The following is an 18,941-nucleotide window of genomic DNA, read 5'->3' as shown; positions in this document are numbered from 1 at the left end:
ATGTACCAGGAATTACGTGGGAAGTACCAGGTAACACATTCTCTTCAACTTGTAAATTACATTCAGAAAAGGAATTACTGTCATGAATATCAGAATCCAAACACTCATTCCTAGATTGTGGAAGATTACACGAGACATCTTCACACTGAGTACTCTCAGCACTAATGTCCCACCAACATGGTGCACAATTTTTTTCCTCCACCTTGTTTTCCCCCTTGGATACAGGAGCGAGACAACTAAAATGCCATACTTCTCCATTCTGTAATAAAGCTGTGTTATTCATAACTTTGACTACCAATCTGGGTTCACTGTACCTACTCTCACCTTTGATGGTTTTCCTAGCACTTTTTACACTAACCCATTGGCCCTTAGACAAATTAACTTCTTTAACCCCATGTTTAGAATCATAGTAGGTTTTATTCTTCATTTGAGAATTTTTTATGTCTTCTCTCACCTTAGACAAATCACAATTAGTCATACCACCTTTATCCATCCACCATGGATTGACCTTTGTATGTGGAATTCTGCCTCTCATTAATGAAAATGGACTTTGATTTGTAGAACCATGAATGGTGTTCCTATAAGCCCAAAGTAATTTTGTTAACTCAAAATTCCATGATAAATTGCCTTTGTTTGCCAATTGTAGCATACCCTTAATACTGCGGTTGGCCCTTTCTACAATACCATTTCCAGCCGGACGATAAAGAGCTGTGAATCTCTGTTGTATACCAGAAGACAATAAATAATTTTTCATTTCTTGGGATTTAAACTGTACCCCATTATCCGACAAAATGTACCTAGGAAAACCTTCCCTTAAGAAAATCTCATCCAAGAAATTAATTACGGTCTTGGTATTGATAACATTGACAACACTAATTTCTAACCACCTTGAAAACGTGTCAATCAAGACTAAAATGCATTTCTGTACACCATCTTGCCACACGACTGGGCCCATAAAATCAATAGCTAAAACCTCCCAAGGAAGCTTTGGACAATCCGTTGATGCCAATGGTGGATTAAAAGTTTTAAAAGTTTTATCAGAAACCTCACATTGAACACAAGACCTAACACACCTCTCAACTTCAACATCCATCCTTGGCCACCAATACAGTTCCTTTACATGAAGTTTAGTACGAGTAATCCCAGAGTGACCCTCATGACACAGATCAATAATTTTTCCTCTCAAGCCTTTTGGTGGAACAACTCTATTACCACGAACAACCAACATATCTGAGATACTAAGTTCATCCCGAACTTCCCAGAATCCTCTTAAATCATCATTAACAATTTTTTTTATCCATTCCCATCCAACCTTTAACAACTAGCTGTTTCACCACACACAAAATCTGATCAGAGTTTTCTGCATCACGCCACTCTTCCTTGCTAAAACTACTCTGAGCACTGTCAAAAGATACATGAGCAATAGAAACATCATTCCACTGATTTTTATCCAACTCAATCAATAGCAAAGACATACGACTTAAAAAATCAGCAGTGAAATTCCTTGCGCCAGGAACATAACGAATGTCATACATGAAATCCTGGAGTCTCATCGATAATCTAGCTATCCTAGCTGTGGCATTGGTGAGACCATCAGTCGTCAACAACTTAATCAAAGGTTTATGATCACACCGAACTACAAACTTCCTTCCCCACAAGAATTTACGGAAATGTTCCAAAGCCCACACCACAGCAAGTGTTTCCCTCTCAACAACCGAATAACGTTCTTCAGTAGGAGTAAGAGAGCACGAGGCAAATGCAATGATAACCTCTTCATTGCGTTCATTAATCTGGGTAAGAACACTGCCTAAACCCTTGCTGCTGGCGTCAGTCGTAACAATGGTATCAGCTGCAGGATCAAAACCTTGTAAACTAGGCGCCTGGGCAATAGCTATTTTTATCTCCTCAAAAGATTTCTGACAAACATTGCACCAATTAAATTGTACTTTGTTCTTCAAAAGAGACCTCATGGTGTGAGTTTTTTCTGAAAATTTGTCAACATATTTTGCATAAAATTCTGCAAGACCTAAGAATGATCTCAGGTCTTCTTTTGACTTTGGTGCCGGAGCATCCCGGATAGCACTTACCAAACTAGACTTAGGCTTTATCCCTGAGGCACTAACTTCGTGCCCAAGGTAGGTGACACTCTTCTCCGCAAACTTACACTTTGATGGTTCTGCCGTGACACCTTTACTTTGGAGAATACTCATCACTTCTCTCAAACGCTAATCATGCACACTCTTGTTAGACCCCATGATCAAGATGTCATCTTGAAAAAATATCACCCCTTTCAGGTTGCCAAACAATTCATACATCAACCGCTGAAAGACTGCAGCCGCAAGTCCGAATGGCATGCGGCAAAATTGATAGCACCCAAAAGGGGTACAAAATGCAGTAAGATGTTTACTCATGGGGTGTAGAGAGACCTGATGATAAGCACAGGATAAGTCAATGGTTGAGAACCATTTAGAGGACTCAGCGCTGCTGCGGGCTTGACCTCAGCAAACACTTCGAGTCGCCATTGCCGGCGACCCACGTGGCCACGCCCACTCCGAGGCCCCCCCCCCCCCCTTGACAGTATAAAAACGCTGAATTACGAGCGCCCTGTCAGACCCACTTCTCTCCTGAGGCACAGCCGGGAGCACCTATTTTTTTTAAAAAAACTTTGAGAGTCACATTCTTGTTGTTGTTACTTTTAAACTCACCTTAGCTCTCTTGGCACTGCTAGGACTTTCAGCCTAGTCCAATCTTTACCGCGCAGCGGACTCAGCGCTGCTGCGGGCTTGACCTCAGCAAACACTTCGAGCCGCCATTGCCGGCGACCCACTTGGCCACGCCCACTCCGAGACCACGCCCCCCCCCACCTTGACAGTATAAAAACGCTGAATTACGAGCGCCCTGTCAGACCCACTTCTCTCCTGAGGCACAGCCGGGAGCACCTATTTTTTAAAAAAAAACTTTGAGAGTCACATTCTTGTTGTTGTTACTTTTAAACTCACCTTGGCTCTCTTGGCACTGCTAGGACTTTCAGCCTAGTCCAATCTTTACCGCGTAGCGGACTCAGCGCTGCTGCGGGCTTGACCTCAGCAAACACTTCGAGCTGCCATTGCCGGCGACCCACGTGGCCACGCCCACTCCGAGGCCACACCCCCCTCCACCTTGACAGTATAAAAACGCTGAATTTCGAGCGCCCTGTCAGACCCACTTCTCTCCTGAGGCACAGCCGGGAGCACCTATTTTTTTTTTAAACTTTGAGAGTCACATTCTTGTTGTTGTTACTTTTAAACTCACCTTAGCTCTCTTGGCACTGCTAGGACTTTCAGCCTAGTCCAATCTTTACCGCGCAGCGGACTCAGCGCTGCTGCGGGCTTGACCTCAGCAAACACTTCGAGCCGCCATTGCCGGCGACCCACGTGGCCACGCCCACTCTGAGGCCACGCCCCCCCTCGCCTCCCTCTCCTTATTATGTGTATCCACCGGACGCGCAGCGGACGAGCGCAGCGGGCGCGCCGGTTGCGCGCCGAAGGTGCGCCTAAGGCAAGCCCGTCTGCGCCCGTCATCGCCAAGACATCGCCTCTCGCCTGTCCCCCTGGCCGAGATCCACGAGAACTCCATCAGTATGACAGAGAACTCCTTATCGCCCTCAACCCTGGACGAAACTGTGAGGGGACATCGGGCCAGCTCGGCTACACTTGCCTTCAATGTAAGTCGTGCCATTTTTCCACATCTAGCCCTTACTATCTCGGACAGAGCCTAGGCTCACCCAAACTCACCCCCCTTACCATCCTTCAACTCAACGTCAGATCCCTCGCTAAACACCATCCAGAGGTAAATACCCTCCTTCTTGAGGAGAACCCGGACATCTTCTTTCTGTGTGAAACCTGGTTACGCGACGACATGACAGCCATACCTAACCTCACGCTACCTGACAATTACTTAATGACGACCCTAAATCGAGACGCGAGAGGTGGAGGTATCGCGGTCATATATAGAAAGCAGTTTACGTGCTCCTTCACCAAGGAAGATATCCCGGGCTGTGAAAGTGCTCGCTTCACAATCACTACTAGCCCTCATTTTGCCCTGTCTGGTCTTTACATCTATCGCCCCCCTGGACCGGCAGCTAAATTCATCGAAGCTCTCCTGGAAGTGGCTAACTCGTTAGTGGTGAGGTCAGCTAACTTCACTATACTTGGCGACCTCAATCTCCACTTTGATCTGTCTCAAGACCCTACTATCAAAAATCTTCTGGCAGATCTCACTGCCCTACAACTGAATTCCCTAATCCAAGCCCCTACACACTCAGCTGGGCATACATTAGACCCGATCTTCTCCAACTTCCCGGAGGCAAAAACAGAGGTGCCCAAAACCATGAGTTGGTCAGACCACTTTCCTATAAAAATGACTATGCTAACTGAGGCAGCATCGCCTAAAATTGAGCCAACCCGTTGCCTAAAGAGGCCTTGGCACAAACTTTCTACCAGTGAATTACAGGCCACCCTAGGAGAATTTCATCGTGAGGCTAATCTGGATATCAATATGACCTACGATGCCTTTCATGGCTGGATCACTAGAGGATTAGACACTCTTATCCCAGTAAAATGGTCTAAAGGGCGCAGCTCTCCCTCCAATCCATGGTACAATGACACCCTAAAATCCATGCGGAAAGACTGCAAAAAAGCCGAACGTAACTGGAGAAGGGAATATAATAATTGAGACAAAGTCCTCTATCTATCCAAGCAAAAACTCTATTACAAAGCTATATGCGCCGCTCGCACCGCCTTCTATGCTGAAGAAATTAACTCAAGCTCGAACCCCGCCAAAGTTGTCTTTAAACTGGTTCAAGAACTGCAGACCAGCAGGTCTTCTTCCTCCAGCATTTCCTCCACGCAGCAATGTGAAGATCTTGCTACGTTCTTTGTTGAGAAAGTACAGAGAATTTACAAATCATTTTCACAGCACCCCTCCAATCGGAATAAATCCACCAACTCTATCATTAAGGGCACCCCCCTGTCGCACTTCCCAGAAATCTCATATGAAGACCTTCTCCAACTATGCAGGAAAGTTAAGTCCGGCTCCCCAGCAGACCCCATGAGACCCACCCAATTTCTGGAATCACTTGAGTTTTTTTTGCCCTCCCTGGCCTACATACTGAACCTTTCCTTTTCATCGGCTACTGTCCCAACAGCCTGGAAACAAGCTTGGGTTTCCCCTATTCTCAAGAAGCCTACCCTAGATCCCTCCAAGTCAGAGAACTACAGACCCATTTCGCTGCTTCCTTGGCTATCCAAACTTGCAGAGTCCCATGCCAACAAAGCCCTGTCCCTACACATGGACCAAAACAGCATCCTGGACCCATCCCAGAATGGATTTAGGCCAGGCCACAGCACTGAGTCTGCTCTCCTGGCAACGACCGAACACCTCCGAGCTAGCCTCGACGCCGGCCAGAGCGCTGCGCTGATTCTATTAGACCTCAGCGCAGCCTTTGACACAATATCCCATAGCATTCTGCTTAATCGTCTGGCGACAGTGGGGGTCTCAGGCACAGCATTGGATTGGTTCCGTTCTTTTTTGAAAGACAGATCCTTCCGGGTATCAGCCCCCCCGTTTTTGTCTAGACCTCATCCCATTGAGCAGGGCGTCCCGCAGGGATCTGCACTGAGCCCGTCCCTTTTTAATCTTTACGTGCAGCCACTCGCGGTAGTGGATAAAGAGTGGGGCCTTACGCTGGTATCTTACGCTGACGATACGCAGCTGGCCATCACTCTCACGGAAGGCCCTTCCACCTCGGCCTCAAGATTTAGGGACGGGCTTGCTGCAGTTACCCAATGGATGACAGACAACTGCCTGCAGCTCAATGCAGGCAAAACGGAGGTGCTGCTCCTCGAAAGAAACACCAGTTATTGGAACGAGCACTGGTGGCCCTCAGCGCTGGGTACTATCCCCCCCTCCAAATCTCTGGTTAAAAACCTAGGTGTCTGGATGGACTCCTCACTCTGCTTCCAGAACCACACTAAAAAAGTGGCAGCTACCTGCGTCGGCCTGTTGAGGAGTCTCAGCCCTATACTTGGCTTTTTCGATGCTAAGGTTCGTCAACTCATCGTCCAAGCCACTATCCTCGCCCGCTTAGACTACGCCAATGTTCTTCTTCTTGGCGCCAATAAAGGAGAAATAGCGCGCCTACAACGCGTGCAGAATTCTGCGGCAAGAGCCTTGGTTGGTCTTCCCCGCAGATCCTCGGCCAGAGCCACCATTCGCAAGCTGCATTGGCTACCCATCGAATCTAGAATTCAGTTCAAAACCCACAAAAAAAACTCGGATCCCCTGAACTACTGCGTCCTCTCCTCACACCGTATGTGCCGCAACGCAACCTGCGTTCATCTGGCCAGCACCTACTGAACGTACCCTGCATAAAGCTCTGCCGCACTGGTGGCCACTCCTTTAGGGTCCTGGGACCCAAGCTCTGGAACGCTCTACCATTGAACATCCGTTCTTTGGAAAACTTAGCTACTTTTCGGAAGGCAATCAAGACCCATCTCTTCTCCTCTCCTTAGACCTTCCGCGTCCCCCTCCCTCTATTTCTCAGTGTAGTGTTTGTGGTTCTTCAGCGCCGGGACGCCTCTTGGCTGGGGCAGCTGTCGCGCTCTACCAAACTCATAACATAGCATAAGATAACATAACATAACATTTAGCACCTCTGGTTAACGTCAGCATCTCATCAATTCTGGGAAGAGGAAATTGATCAACAATGATGTTATCATTTAAATACCTTAAATCTATACACATGCAGATTTTTCCATTGGAACGTCTGGCGATCACGATCGGAGAAATCCAATCGGACGCTTCGACAGGTTCAATTATACCAGCATTTAACAATTTGTCAATTTCCAATTTAACTTCATCACGGGCAATTAGAGGTATGTGACGCACCTTATGGATTTTTGCAACAGAATTAGGTTTGACTCTGATCTTTTGAGAAAAGCCTTGGAGATTCCCAATACCCCCATTTAAAACTTCAGGAAATTCCTTCATAATCCAAACTGTTGTATTCTCAGATTCACACATAACTAAAACTTGCTTAGGGCTATTAGGGTTTAAGATTATGTCCAGTGACCGCTGATCTCTCCAGCCTAAAACAGGTGGTCCATCTTCAGCTACATAAGGTTTGCATATAGCCCTTCTACCTTTGAATTCAAACATCAAGGTTCTAAAACCTAACATGACAATATTTTGCCCAGTGTAACTTGCAGGAATTACATCTGTAGGTTGCAATTGTGTTCCAATCTCACACACAAATTTTTTAACCCAAATAGATTTAGGTATAATAGTAAACGGCGAACCAGAATCAGCTGCCACCTGTACATTTATACCACCAAAAGAAACAACACATAACGGTTTGTTAGTGTCATCACACGTAATGTTCACAACTATATGCCTAACTTTGCTGCTAGAGGCATTTGAATTCTCTTCACAAAAACTTTCATCATCATCAGATAAATCAAAATCATCACTTGTTACACAAGCAACTTTAGTTTTCTTTTGAGAACCCCTTCTGCATTGTTTAGAAAAATGACCAATGAGGCCACAAACTGCACATTTAGATGATACAGCAGGACATTTATCAAATCTTGCAGTATGTGATGTACTGCCACACCTGTAACAAGCAAAAAATTGGGAAGGCTTATCTTCTTTCTTAAAATTCTGGCGTAGTTTCCAATTTTGATATTGTTTCGACTGTTTAAAATTAGAATTTTTGTCTCTCCTTGTATCAATGATCTTATTAACAGTCACTTGATCACTGGAACTGGAACTAGAAACAGCCTTCGCACACCTGTCTGAAAGTTCCGCTTTCTTAACTAGAGTAATTATGTCCTTAAGACATGCATCCCCTTCTATCCACAATTTATCTTGAACATTCTTATTCTTGTTGCACATAACTATTTGGTCCCTAATCATATCATCATGAAGTGACCAAAATTTGCATTTAATGGCCACATTTTTAAGCGCAGAGACATAGTCCTCAATGGTCTCATTTGCATCTTGTTTACGTTTGTAAAAAGTACGTCTGGAGACTGCCACCCAAACAATCGGGGAATAATGTTCATCAAGATCTGCAATAGCGCTTTTAAATACATCAACATCCCCACTCCTCTCAGCTTTCTGCATTTGTAAATATATTCTGAGACCTTCAGGCCCTAAGCAGTGCATAAGAATTCTCTTTTTTCTTTCAGGAGACATAATGTTGCCATTATCTTCTAGAGTAGCTACATAGTTTAAGAAATATTCTTTCCAATCTAGCCATTTGATGATTGGTTCTCCTGGATTGATTAAAAATTCTTTAGGATCACTCAAGTAAATACCCATGTTGCCAGAAGGAGTAGAGATTGGAACTGAATTGTTACCTTGTGCAGCAGTGGTTGTTCCTGAATCTTGACTCATTGTAAATGATAAGAATAAGAATATAAAAGAAAAATGAATAATCAAAATCTGTAGTCAAGAGACTGATAAAATCGGTCCAGTAATAACGCTACGCTGTTAATATTCAAGATGATGTCTGCGTTGTTAATCGCGCCGAATAAAGACGATTTTGAAGAGAAAAAAAACAAACAATATGGCCGACACGTTGCGTGATCTCAGCGTGACCTATGACATCAATACGTAGAGTCTCCGGTGAGAAGAACTGTGATGAATGACGTGGAGGGCGTCTTCGTCGAACTCTCAAAGAAGACAGCATGCACTGGAGATATGCACACACGCGCCGCTTACTTTGAAAAAGAACACGGTTCGCTCTCACATCGGTAAACGGCTCTCTGCTCCCTTGCTGATTTTAAATGCAGAGCGATACTATTTTAACTTTAAAGTTGAAGTATAAAAGTTAATTCGCTTGAGATCTGCTTGCGCTGTAATGTCTACGCATAAGGCTTAAGTAACATCAATAAAGTCTTCAAGTTTTAAGTTTAAGAGAAAAATCGAAAGATTTTGTAGTTTTAAAAAAAAACTCACGAACCACAAGAATCCAGATACTTCTTTTACTCCAGAAAGTCACTGTTCTTCAGGTCCGTATTAAGGAATTTGAAACGTTCTCCAGAAGTCGTTTCTTTGAACTTATTTTAAATATAAGTCAATGAAATTCTCCTTTGAAGGTTGTACTGGGGGCTCCTGGTCCTCGTCGCCAAATCGGTGTAGCAATTAAAAGAGACACCGGTATTCTCAAGTAGTCAGGTTCTTTATTTAAACCCCCAGTAGAGGAGACATCAATTGTACAGCAGTAAGTATTCAGGATCCTCCAATAACTGACTCCCAAGAACCCCATACACAAGTCAACAATTCCAGAACACAGTAAACATTCCACACATACTTCTTAGCTCTTAAAGCGACATACTACATACTGCTATTTAGTTCTTCCTAATCACTGTCGTTTTGGTGGGGGTGAAGAGATGGAGTTGACTTACTCTTATCTATCTCTGATAACTGCTGATGTCTGCTGATTACTGTTGACTAAGGTGTCCTCTGACCCTACCCCTTCACACAATTTCCTTTTGAAGCCTGTGACTGCCGGTCCTCACTACTTTGGGAGTCAAATGTGAAAAGGTTTGTTCTTAGCAAAGTCTAAAGACTAATAGAAGGATGGACCCCATGACATTAGTGGCAAATTACCTTAAGCCCAGTAGCCCCTGTCTGACCTGAGGCCTCCTGAACAGGGCCTGATAGCTTGTGCTTATGAATGAGTCCTTTAAATCTGTCTGCAATAACATGACGTATTATTAGGTGATGAGATCCTAAACATTCGTGCAACTGTATATCACTGAATGGTGCACAAATTAAAACACTGAAAAAAATAAGTTTTGTGCTCCAGAGAAATGACAACATGCCAGTAACTTATTATTGAGACTGCAAGTCCTGGAGCTTACCGACTAAATCCACCAGCTGGCCTCAGATGAGAACCCCACCTGCTTCTGAACTATCGAGCAATGTGCTGTACTGACATTTTGGAAATCACTAAATTAAATCAACATCACATTATTCATTTATGGTGACTTTGGGGTATATTATCAAGGGGTTTATCTCCGCTTTTTTGGATTTAAAAGCCAAGAAAGCGGAGATAAAATTATCTCCCTATTACCAAGCTGTCGCTAACACCAGTTAGTGACAGCTAATAGGAGATAGCGACCATCTTGGGCCCCGCTTTGCATGTCAGTGATATTTATCACTAATGACATGCAAAGTGGGCGTGCCAAGATGTTAGCGACTGGAAACAGTCGCTAACATCGCTATCTCCTATTACCAACTTTTGGAGATATTCGCGCTAAGCGCGAATATCTCCAAAAGCTAACACCTGCCCTGAGCAGTTCTTCACCATGTTATCCAATGGGAGGTGGATAACATGGCTAAGAGCATTTGCTCGATAATGCATGAATATCGCTGACATTTCAGCGATATTCATGCATTGCGGCCGTTTTTTATCGCATTTGCGATAAACCTTGCTAATAGCAAGGTTTATCTGCGATAAAAATCGCCGATGTGCGGCGATAATTTTTGTCTCTAAACAAGTTAGAGACAAAAATTATCGCTAGTTGTTGGTAATATGCCCCTTTGTTCTTCAGTGTTCACGAAACCCCACTTCTCATGCCATTACATTGTACAGGGGTGTTTTTTTCTCACGTTTATCAAGTACAGTGAAGCTCCCCTAGAAACAATGAGATAAATGCGTGTAAAAAGAATCATCAAATGACTTACTTTGAAGAGCTGGAGAAAAGCTTCTTAGGATTGTGAAACTTGGACTAATGTCAGAGCACACTCCTGTAGTGTAGTATTGACTTCCGCACTGCTGTGCCCACAAAGGACCACATGTCTTTGAAAGGAGAAATAAAGCTGCATAAGACTTATTTACAGTCCAACATTTTTTAAGTTTCGTTTCATTCAATGGTTATTATTACGATAGAAATTAGATAAACTTCAGTAAGGATACAAAACAGAATTTGCTGATTGGATCCTGGGGCAGATTATTTAAGTTGTGCTGTATGGCACGACATTTGTTTTCTGTGTAAAAACGAGGATGGAGGGGTTATTCCCTTTTTGTGTTATATTATGCATGATGCAGAAGGAGTGGAAACTTAGCGCAAAGTTTTTAGTTCAAAAGTCAAAGTACAACTCATTTCATGATTTGTAAACACAGAAATATGTAGTTCCATACTATGACTTTATTAGTACTTAATTGAAATAGCTACAATCACAAGATTAGGTTTAATAAGAGCGAGATTCTGGGCTTGAATTGGTAATGCTGAATCCAAATAAAGGTAAATGGCCATAAAGGTGTTAATTTGTGAGCATTCACATATTCCTTACAATCAGTTTCTCACACTGGGAAGGGAAGTAAATGACAAATGCAGGAGCGAGTACATTGTCAGGATTGGAAAAAAGTGCAATACTCTGCTTCCAATACATCAAATGGTGGTGCAGTGGCTGTTCTTCTTCACAAGGAAAGGCATTTAATCTGAGGATTTGGGGCTTTAATGAATGGAAGTGACTGGCAATGAAGGAAAAGTGCAATAATGTATACATTTGTGGATATTTGCATACCCCTTTCGAGTAATTCCTCAACCTAGAAAAGCAGGTAAATGTGACCATGTGAGTGCATTGTCATTATTGGAAAGTGGATACATCATGCAGGTAGAGATGCGGTGGGAAATACTTCTCCAAAAGTAAAATATAATTCACCTGTAAAATTTAAATTAATGTGCAATAGCATCTTTGCATCACATTTAGGCATGCAGAATGTTCACCCTCCAAACCCATATATGCAAAGGATTTGGGTACTCCAGGAAGTGTACAATTGCCATATATTTGGTGAGAAATTCCTGGGGTTCTTTGTGAATCCCTCACAACTTAGACATGTGCTCCATTCATATGAGCAGGGATATTAGAGGAAAATTATGCACTACTGATATTTGAACCTTATTACCAATTGCAGAAGACTGTAATTACTCTGATGGAAAACTTCAAATATTTAAGCTGCGAAAACAATTTTACAGAACATTTTAGCACAACATGAAAGATGCCTGGCAGATGCAATTATTTTTATTTATTCCTTTTGATTTGTGTCTTTAATTTGTGAGTTCAACAATAAACTTTGATTGAATTAGTGACAAGAAGCAGATAGTTTGCACATAATCCTTAACTACTCATTTAAATGACCCTAAGTGTTATCAGGCAATTTGTATCAAGACAATTTGAGATCCAGTAAAACTATTGAAACTATCTCTTATTTTGCAACCAATGCATTAAGCTTGCCTTTTTGCTCAGATACTTTAACTTTAAATTGAAGGATTTTATTAAAAAATGATAGTGGGAATTGTGCAAGAGGAACGAAGGATTGCTGCCCACTCTTGTGCTACAAAACCTATATTTCTATGTGAGGCAATGCTTTGTAGCCTCAAGAGAAAATTTCTCTTGTGAAAAACCTTTATGTACAGAGGGGCAGATTTAAAAGCCCCCCGCAACACTTTTGCACCACTGTTGCCTCACCGGCGTAAAAAATGCTGTCAATTTACAACATGAAGCCTCGTAAAAGTGACACAGTGAAAGCGTCAAAACCTTACGCCTGCTTGAAGCAGACGTAAGAAGTGATACAGTGTCGTGAGAATAGGCCTCAAAATGCATTCTTGGAGTTGTGTCATGCTTGCAACATGACTCGAGCAATGCGTGACTTTTGCCCCAGCAAATTCCTCAGAATTCCTAATGCATCTGTCGATCCTCGCACCATGGTGTGCCGTATTGTACATACGGCGCATCCATGGTGGCTCAAGGGATTCTCAGGGTGGCGCAGGGAAAGTGACGCATCTCTAAAGATGCGTCACTTTCTTGTAAATCTGCCCCAGAATATTTAAGGAGTCGGCTCCATAGATCAGCTCAATGCTTTTGGCTTTCTGGGGCACATAGTAAACGTCACTTTAAGGAAATTGTGATTCTACTTACGGTTCATGTCAATATATTGAAAGGTGCTAAATACATTTGTAATATACAGATTATACAATAAATATTTAGTTACGGTTCATGCAAAAATTAAAAAAGGTAATAAATGCATTTGTAATATATAGATTGTACAATAAATATTTAGTCCAGTTTAGAAACCCTGTAAAACTATTTAATTGGAAATAATTTACATATTATCTAATTTGTTGACAGATAGAGCCGTAAATGAACAGTCCTAATGAGAAATAGAACGAAGTTGGAGCATATCAAGAGTGATGTGAGAATGGTTCTTAAACAGACTAGTGTAAAGATGGTTTAGATGCCTATTGAAACAAAAGATAATTTCAAGGCAAATGTATTATAGGTAATAGAGGGAGATAAGATATTATGATTCGTGGCAATTAGATGGATCAGGTTGCAATATAAAATTACACAGTAATCACCCTCCACCTCATAATTTTTCTCCATCTTAGCAAAAAATATAGCTATCAGGATATCCGCATTAGAAGTACTAGACTAGAGCAGGGTTTTATCAAAAAGAAATATATTTTATGGATTTGACCAATTACCAAAAAGAAACAAAACTGGTATGGAAGAGATTTCGGTTGACGTTTCTTAAATAACAAATTAGGGTAATGTCTAAATGTGGCAAATTGATTCAAAATAGTTTGCCAAATCTTTCTCAAAGGAGAGAGTAGGTCAATTACATAACAAGGATAAGAGGCCCACTTTAGGTTAAGTGCATATATTTACAAAACTTCTGAACAGCACCTACAAATATTAAGATAAATATTCAATGCGGTGAAGTGGTAAAGTTTATTCAACCATATCATGTTTATCAATATAGCAGATATTTTGCATAACTAGTAGCACAAGGGAGATTTGGTGCATTTTATTATAGATATGCAGATCTTATTTTGATCTGTAGTCCGCGATTGTCCTAAGTCTTTGATTTCAATTGGTGTGAGCTTCTTATTTTAGTATAATTCCCATGATTGATCAAATGTAATTATTTCTTATACATTCAGGTGTCCAAGACACCTTGTTTAGGGTATAACATGAGACTATTTTTAACATTGTAAATGGCGGATTGAGATTCCAAGGTTTTGAAAATAAAGTGAAAAGTAAAAAGTATTATTTAAAATGAAAGAACAATCATTTGTAATCTGTGCTTAATTTGTAAAATATTAAGTGCCAGGGCTCTGACCAGGAGGCCACTACAGCTTGCACCACCCATCGCCCTTGTCATCGCTGCCAAAACAACTACTAACCATCTCTCTTGCATGTGAATGTGACAGTTTAGATTATTCCAGGTCCCCAAAGCTAAAGGAATGCCTAGGGAGGCAGGTATGATCAATTGTAATGTATATTGTATTAGTAAACAACCGTTGTTCTGCTCATCTCTAAATTAGATGAGCAGCGCCACCATGTGGTAGACTGTTCTAAGTATGGTGTTGACGATTAGGTGCCGGAGTCGAGCACCGGAAACCAAATAAGTACCAGTGCTGAGCATCGGAAAGCACCAGCTCAAATTAAACACTGTTGTAATGCGTGAATATCTTGTACTAATATCAGCATGTAGTCATCTGACATTCTGCAGAGACAGAATTGAATATATTTGCATCTCATAATGTAATATTTTTTATTTGCTAAAGGCTTAGGGCTTAATTTAGATTTCAGCAGACAGGTTACTCCGTCACAACAGTGACAGATATCCTGTTTGCCGAACTATAAATCCCATTATGTTCTATGGGTTTTATATTTAGCGGACGGGATATCTGTCACCGTTTTGTTGGAGTAACCCTTCTGCGGAAATCTAAGTCAGGGACTAAAATTGTCCGATTGGATAATGCTATAAATCAATTAGCTTTAGCAATAGTAGGTTAGACATAGTTTAACTGGTTGTAATGAACACCAATCCATCTGAAAGTCCAGAGAGTTCAAATGGTGTGACATGAATTATTCACTCAGTATAACTACTTAACCCCTTCGCAGCGGGGGTAATTCCCCCAGGGTGCAGGGGGGAGGCGCCACGCGCAGCAGTGCTCATGACGAGTCCAGCTTGTCATGCTGCCCAGTGGAGCTGGGCTCATGATGAGCTGGACTCGTCATGACTCCGCCCAGTCCAATAGAACGCCCGCACAGGCATGGAATTCGCCATGCGTGGGAGTGGCACGGCCGTTATGACGAGCCCAGCTCATCATGAGCACAGCTCCACTGTGCCATAAGCATGGATAGGGTTAACTAGCATTTGTTAGCAACAATTTCACTTTCTTATTCGCAGCCAAGAAATTCTGACAGCTGAGCATATTTGTCAGTAACCAAAAGTTTCAAAAATGCATCAAAACCTGCACAAAGTGACACAATGGATGAAACAATACATTTACAATTGAATGCTCCCTCCAAAAGATACATGTCACTAAGCATGCTAAGGAAGAAGACTTGACAAAGGAACTGAAACGCAGCCATTACTTTATAAGGTGTGATACACGCATTGTTCTCTTGATAAACATGGAGGGAGATAACAGTTTTGCTTATGTGTATCTACTGATATTACTGAGGCATTTTCAGAAATTTGTGGAGTGAGATTAAGGGCCTGGTTTAGATCTTTGCAGATGGGATTCTCTCTCACAAACGTGACGGTTATACTGCTACCGTATTACAATGCGGCAGACAGGATATCCGCCACATTTGTGACAGAGTATTCCATCTGTCAAGATCTAAATCAGGCCCTTAATGTTTTATGAACAATGCACACAAGTATATCAGTAATGAGATTTAAATCTAACAAACAAAAGTAGGATTACAATATTTACTGCTGTGGCACGCAAACTCTATTAAAGTAATGGTGGTAGCAGGCAGGATTGTGGATTATCATCCAAAATGATCAATAAGAGCATTTAATTTTAAAGATGAAGAGGATCACGTAAAGTAGTGAAGGAGATGACAGCTGAAATAGAGAGGCTCTTATTAGGAAAAACTGCACATTGCCTAATTGTTATGCTTCCTTAGATTGTTAAATATGACAACCACAGTGGAATTTCATGATGGACATTTCATTAGGAAAATATAAGCAACAGTGTAAACCCACATTAGGAGTGTTACCAAATAGAATGGTGTGTAATTGTGTTTGCAGAGTTTGTTGATACTTTTCATCACTTCATTGTTTAGATGGGTTTTTATTTTTAAAACAATATTGGTTAAGACTCAGCAAAACATTCAGATATCCTACGCAAAAAAAGGTTTCAAACTTACGAGAAATCCTCCAGTTTTCGCATTTCTGATTAAGGTCAAGCCCAGATTCATTTCCTCTTTTATCTCAGTAGCATTAGCAATATGCATTGTAGCTAAAAAAAATACAAGAAAATAAATGTTTACAATTATTATGTTAGAATACTACCTTTACATAAGCACACTTCGAAACTAGAGTGGTAACATCAAGGAAAAAAGCTCTTTAGTAATACTGTCTAAAACTATTGATGTTTACAAAAGTCAAGAATGTGCAGCAGTGGCCAGTCAGAAACTTGATGCAATCGAGCAAGGACACCCAACTGGATATATTGTCTTCCATGTGAAAGAGTTTAACCTCTTCGATGCTCATGACGGCTCCCGGCCGTCATTAGTCACGGTGGGCGTGTGCTGATGACGGCCGGGAGCCGTCGTGACCACGCCCGCGATTGGAATGTCAGCACTGCGGCGGAATTTGCGCCACAGTGATGAGGCTTAGGGAGATAGAAATGGAACCCTCTAAAGGAAAGACTGTCAATTTTCCAGTAGTACATACAAGAAGACGGTTACTCTGTTGTGAATGCAAAGCAACAGGTAGAGAAACTGAATTTGCAGCAAGTTGCTCCTATTAAGAGCTGTTGGAAAAACTAGTGTGTGGCTTAAAAACAATTAGCTGGATAAGCCTGTTCACTGAAATACCATTGCCAGGGTGAAAACTGGCTGTGCCATTTCCAAAAAGTAGACAAAAGAGCATGGCGTGACAAAGGATTGCCCCGCTTTGCCTATTCTTTTTGCTTTGGCTATGGATTTCCTGACATGTCAGTTTAGAAATTACAGAAAAACAAAAGGATTAGAAATGTCAGGTACTAGACAAATTATCTCATGATATGTACATAAAGTGCTCCTTTACATTAAAAATCCACCTGAACAACTACAAGCAGCCAAAGGATGCTTGAAAAGTTTGGCTCAATCACAGGACTAAAGTAAACAGAGAGAAAAATGAACCATGTCCCACTCCATTAAGAAACAATGGAGCACAACAGAGTTTATATATCTAGGTATCCATACCTACCATACAGAGGCAGACCTACAGTGGGCAATATAGGTAAAGTGATGGGTGCTATCACAAATTGAATATGATTCTGTACTACAACGCCCTTACCACAAATGGGTAGGACAGCAATATCCCTTGGTTTCTCTATTACTTTGCACAATTAACTGGTGATACCTTCTAGATCACCATTCAGAAACCTTAATTACTAACTGAACTGATATTGAAAAACAGGGGCTATAGACTGTCACCCAAAACAAATTACACCGCTCACTACCTAGAGGTAGCCTAAGGCCCCCCAACTATGATTATTACTATATCGTAGCACAGCTGCAATATACAGCTAAGTGGACACCTAGCTCACAAGTACTGGAATCTAAATATCCATCAGTTATGATATCCCAAAGTACTGTATGGGGTGTGGCATTTCATAAAAACTCCATAAACCGACGATTATCTAAACTGATAAATGCAGCTATACACTGTTGGAACAGAAATCAGTGGATGCTAGGCAAGGAAAGGGTATACACCCCTGAAATACCCCTACAGTGTCTGGGGAACTGGTTGAACTCCCTCACCTTTAGAAGTGGATCTCTGGATGATGTGTTCTTTTGAAACAGTGGGCAATATTTACGCAACTGGGGTCCTCCACACATCTGAGGAAGTGCCTGAGATAAATGGGTAATGCCACATTGATGGTTGACTACGACTTTATAAATAAACCATGAATAAAGTTGTGCAATTTACACTGAAATGAGTGATTTGGTGTCAGATACTATCAAACATGTATTGGCTGATGTTGGAAACACTAGGTGGACCAGCTACAAGACTACGACTACGACTACAGTGGGTCAGAGAAGTATGCAAAGAATTTGGAGATGATCAATGGGACAAGACAATGGCATATATTGCAATGATATCGATAAATAGATTCAAGTTGCTACAATTTAACTTCCTCCACTATATGTATCTCACATCAGCCAGGATAAGCAGGATTTTTGGACCGGGATCAGGCCCTTGTTCAAGATGACATTGACGGATTGCTGTGTGCTACCACATGATATGGGAATATCATCACAGGCCCATTACTAAGAGATGGCCCTCACCATCAGTCTTCAACTCAGTGGAGCAATGGAGGTTCGATGCAATACGACGGTTCCCGTCCCAAATTCAGACACTGTGCCAGTGTAAACTGCAAAACAAACTGCCCTGGAAACATAGGAGGAGGCTTTCTCAGATGCAGGGGCTTCTATATGAAGGTATATAGCAGATGCAAATCTTGAGATTCACTAAATAAAATATTTGCAACCATTAAATGGATTTTTACACTGTACTAAACCCAGAGTCCCTGTATGAATGTAAAAAATAAGATTATTTGAGGCAAACTTTAAAAAAAAGTTTTTTTCTTAAAATACAGACCCTTTCCCTTTCAGCACTCTCACAAGAAACAAGGGCAAACAGTCAAATCAATATTCACCTAGCAGCACATGAATAGTCCAACCTTGTGTTTTAGTTTCAGTAAGAAAACTACTTTAATTTATGTTATAACCAAATACTACACATACAATGCTTGCAAGATCCAATTTGTGTCTTGGGAGCTGGGGCTGGCTGTGCCTCTACCCGCAACCTTAACTCCCAGGTCCTCCCCATCAAGTCCATTCAGTTGACCCTCAAAAATAAATGCGATAGGGTG

The 18,941-nt window shown here is 41.7% G+C and overlaps 1 protein-coding gene across 1 annotated transcript in view; it reads right to left on the bottom strand.

Annotated features, from left to right (window-relative positions):
- ITGA2 (integrin subunit alpha 2) overlaps positions 1-18,941 on the bottom strand; it is a 683,385-nt gene that overhangs the window by 413,407 nt on the left and 251,037 nt on the right. The window contains exons 4-5 of the mRNA XM_078675061.1: positions 16,225-16,316; positions 10,735-10,849 (exon numbers count right to left, since the gene is read on the bottom strand). Coding sequence (XP_078531187.1) covers positions 10,735-10,849; positions 16,225-16,316 — 207 coding nt within the window. The remainder of the gene's footprint in view (positions 1-10,734; positions 10,850-16,224; positions 16,317-18,941) is intronic.

Source organism: Lissotriton helveticus, chromosome 2_1 (genome assembly GCF_964261635.1).
Source record: "Lissotriton helveticus chromosome 2_1, aLisHel1.1, whole genome shotgun sequence".
In the NCBI taxonomy this organism is placed as follows: Eukaryota; Metazoa; Chordata; class Amphibia; order Caudata; family Salamandridae; genus Lissotriton; species Lissotriton helveticus.
The sequence above is the reverse complement of the archived record's forward strand: the minus strand, read 5'-3'. Positions and strand labels throughout refer to the sequence as shown.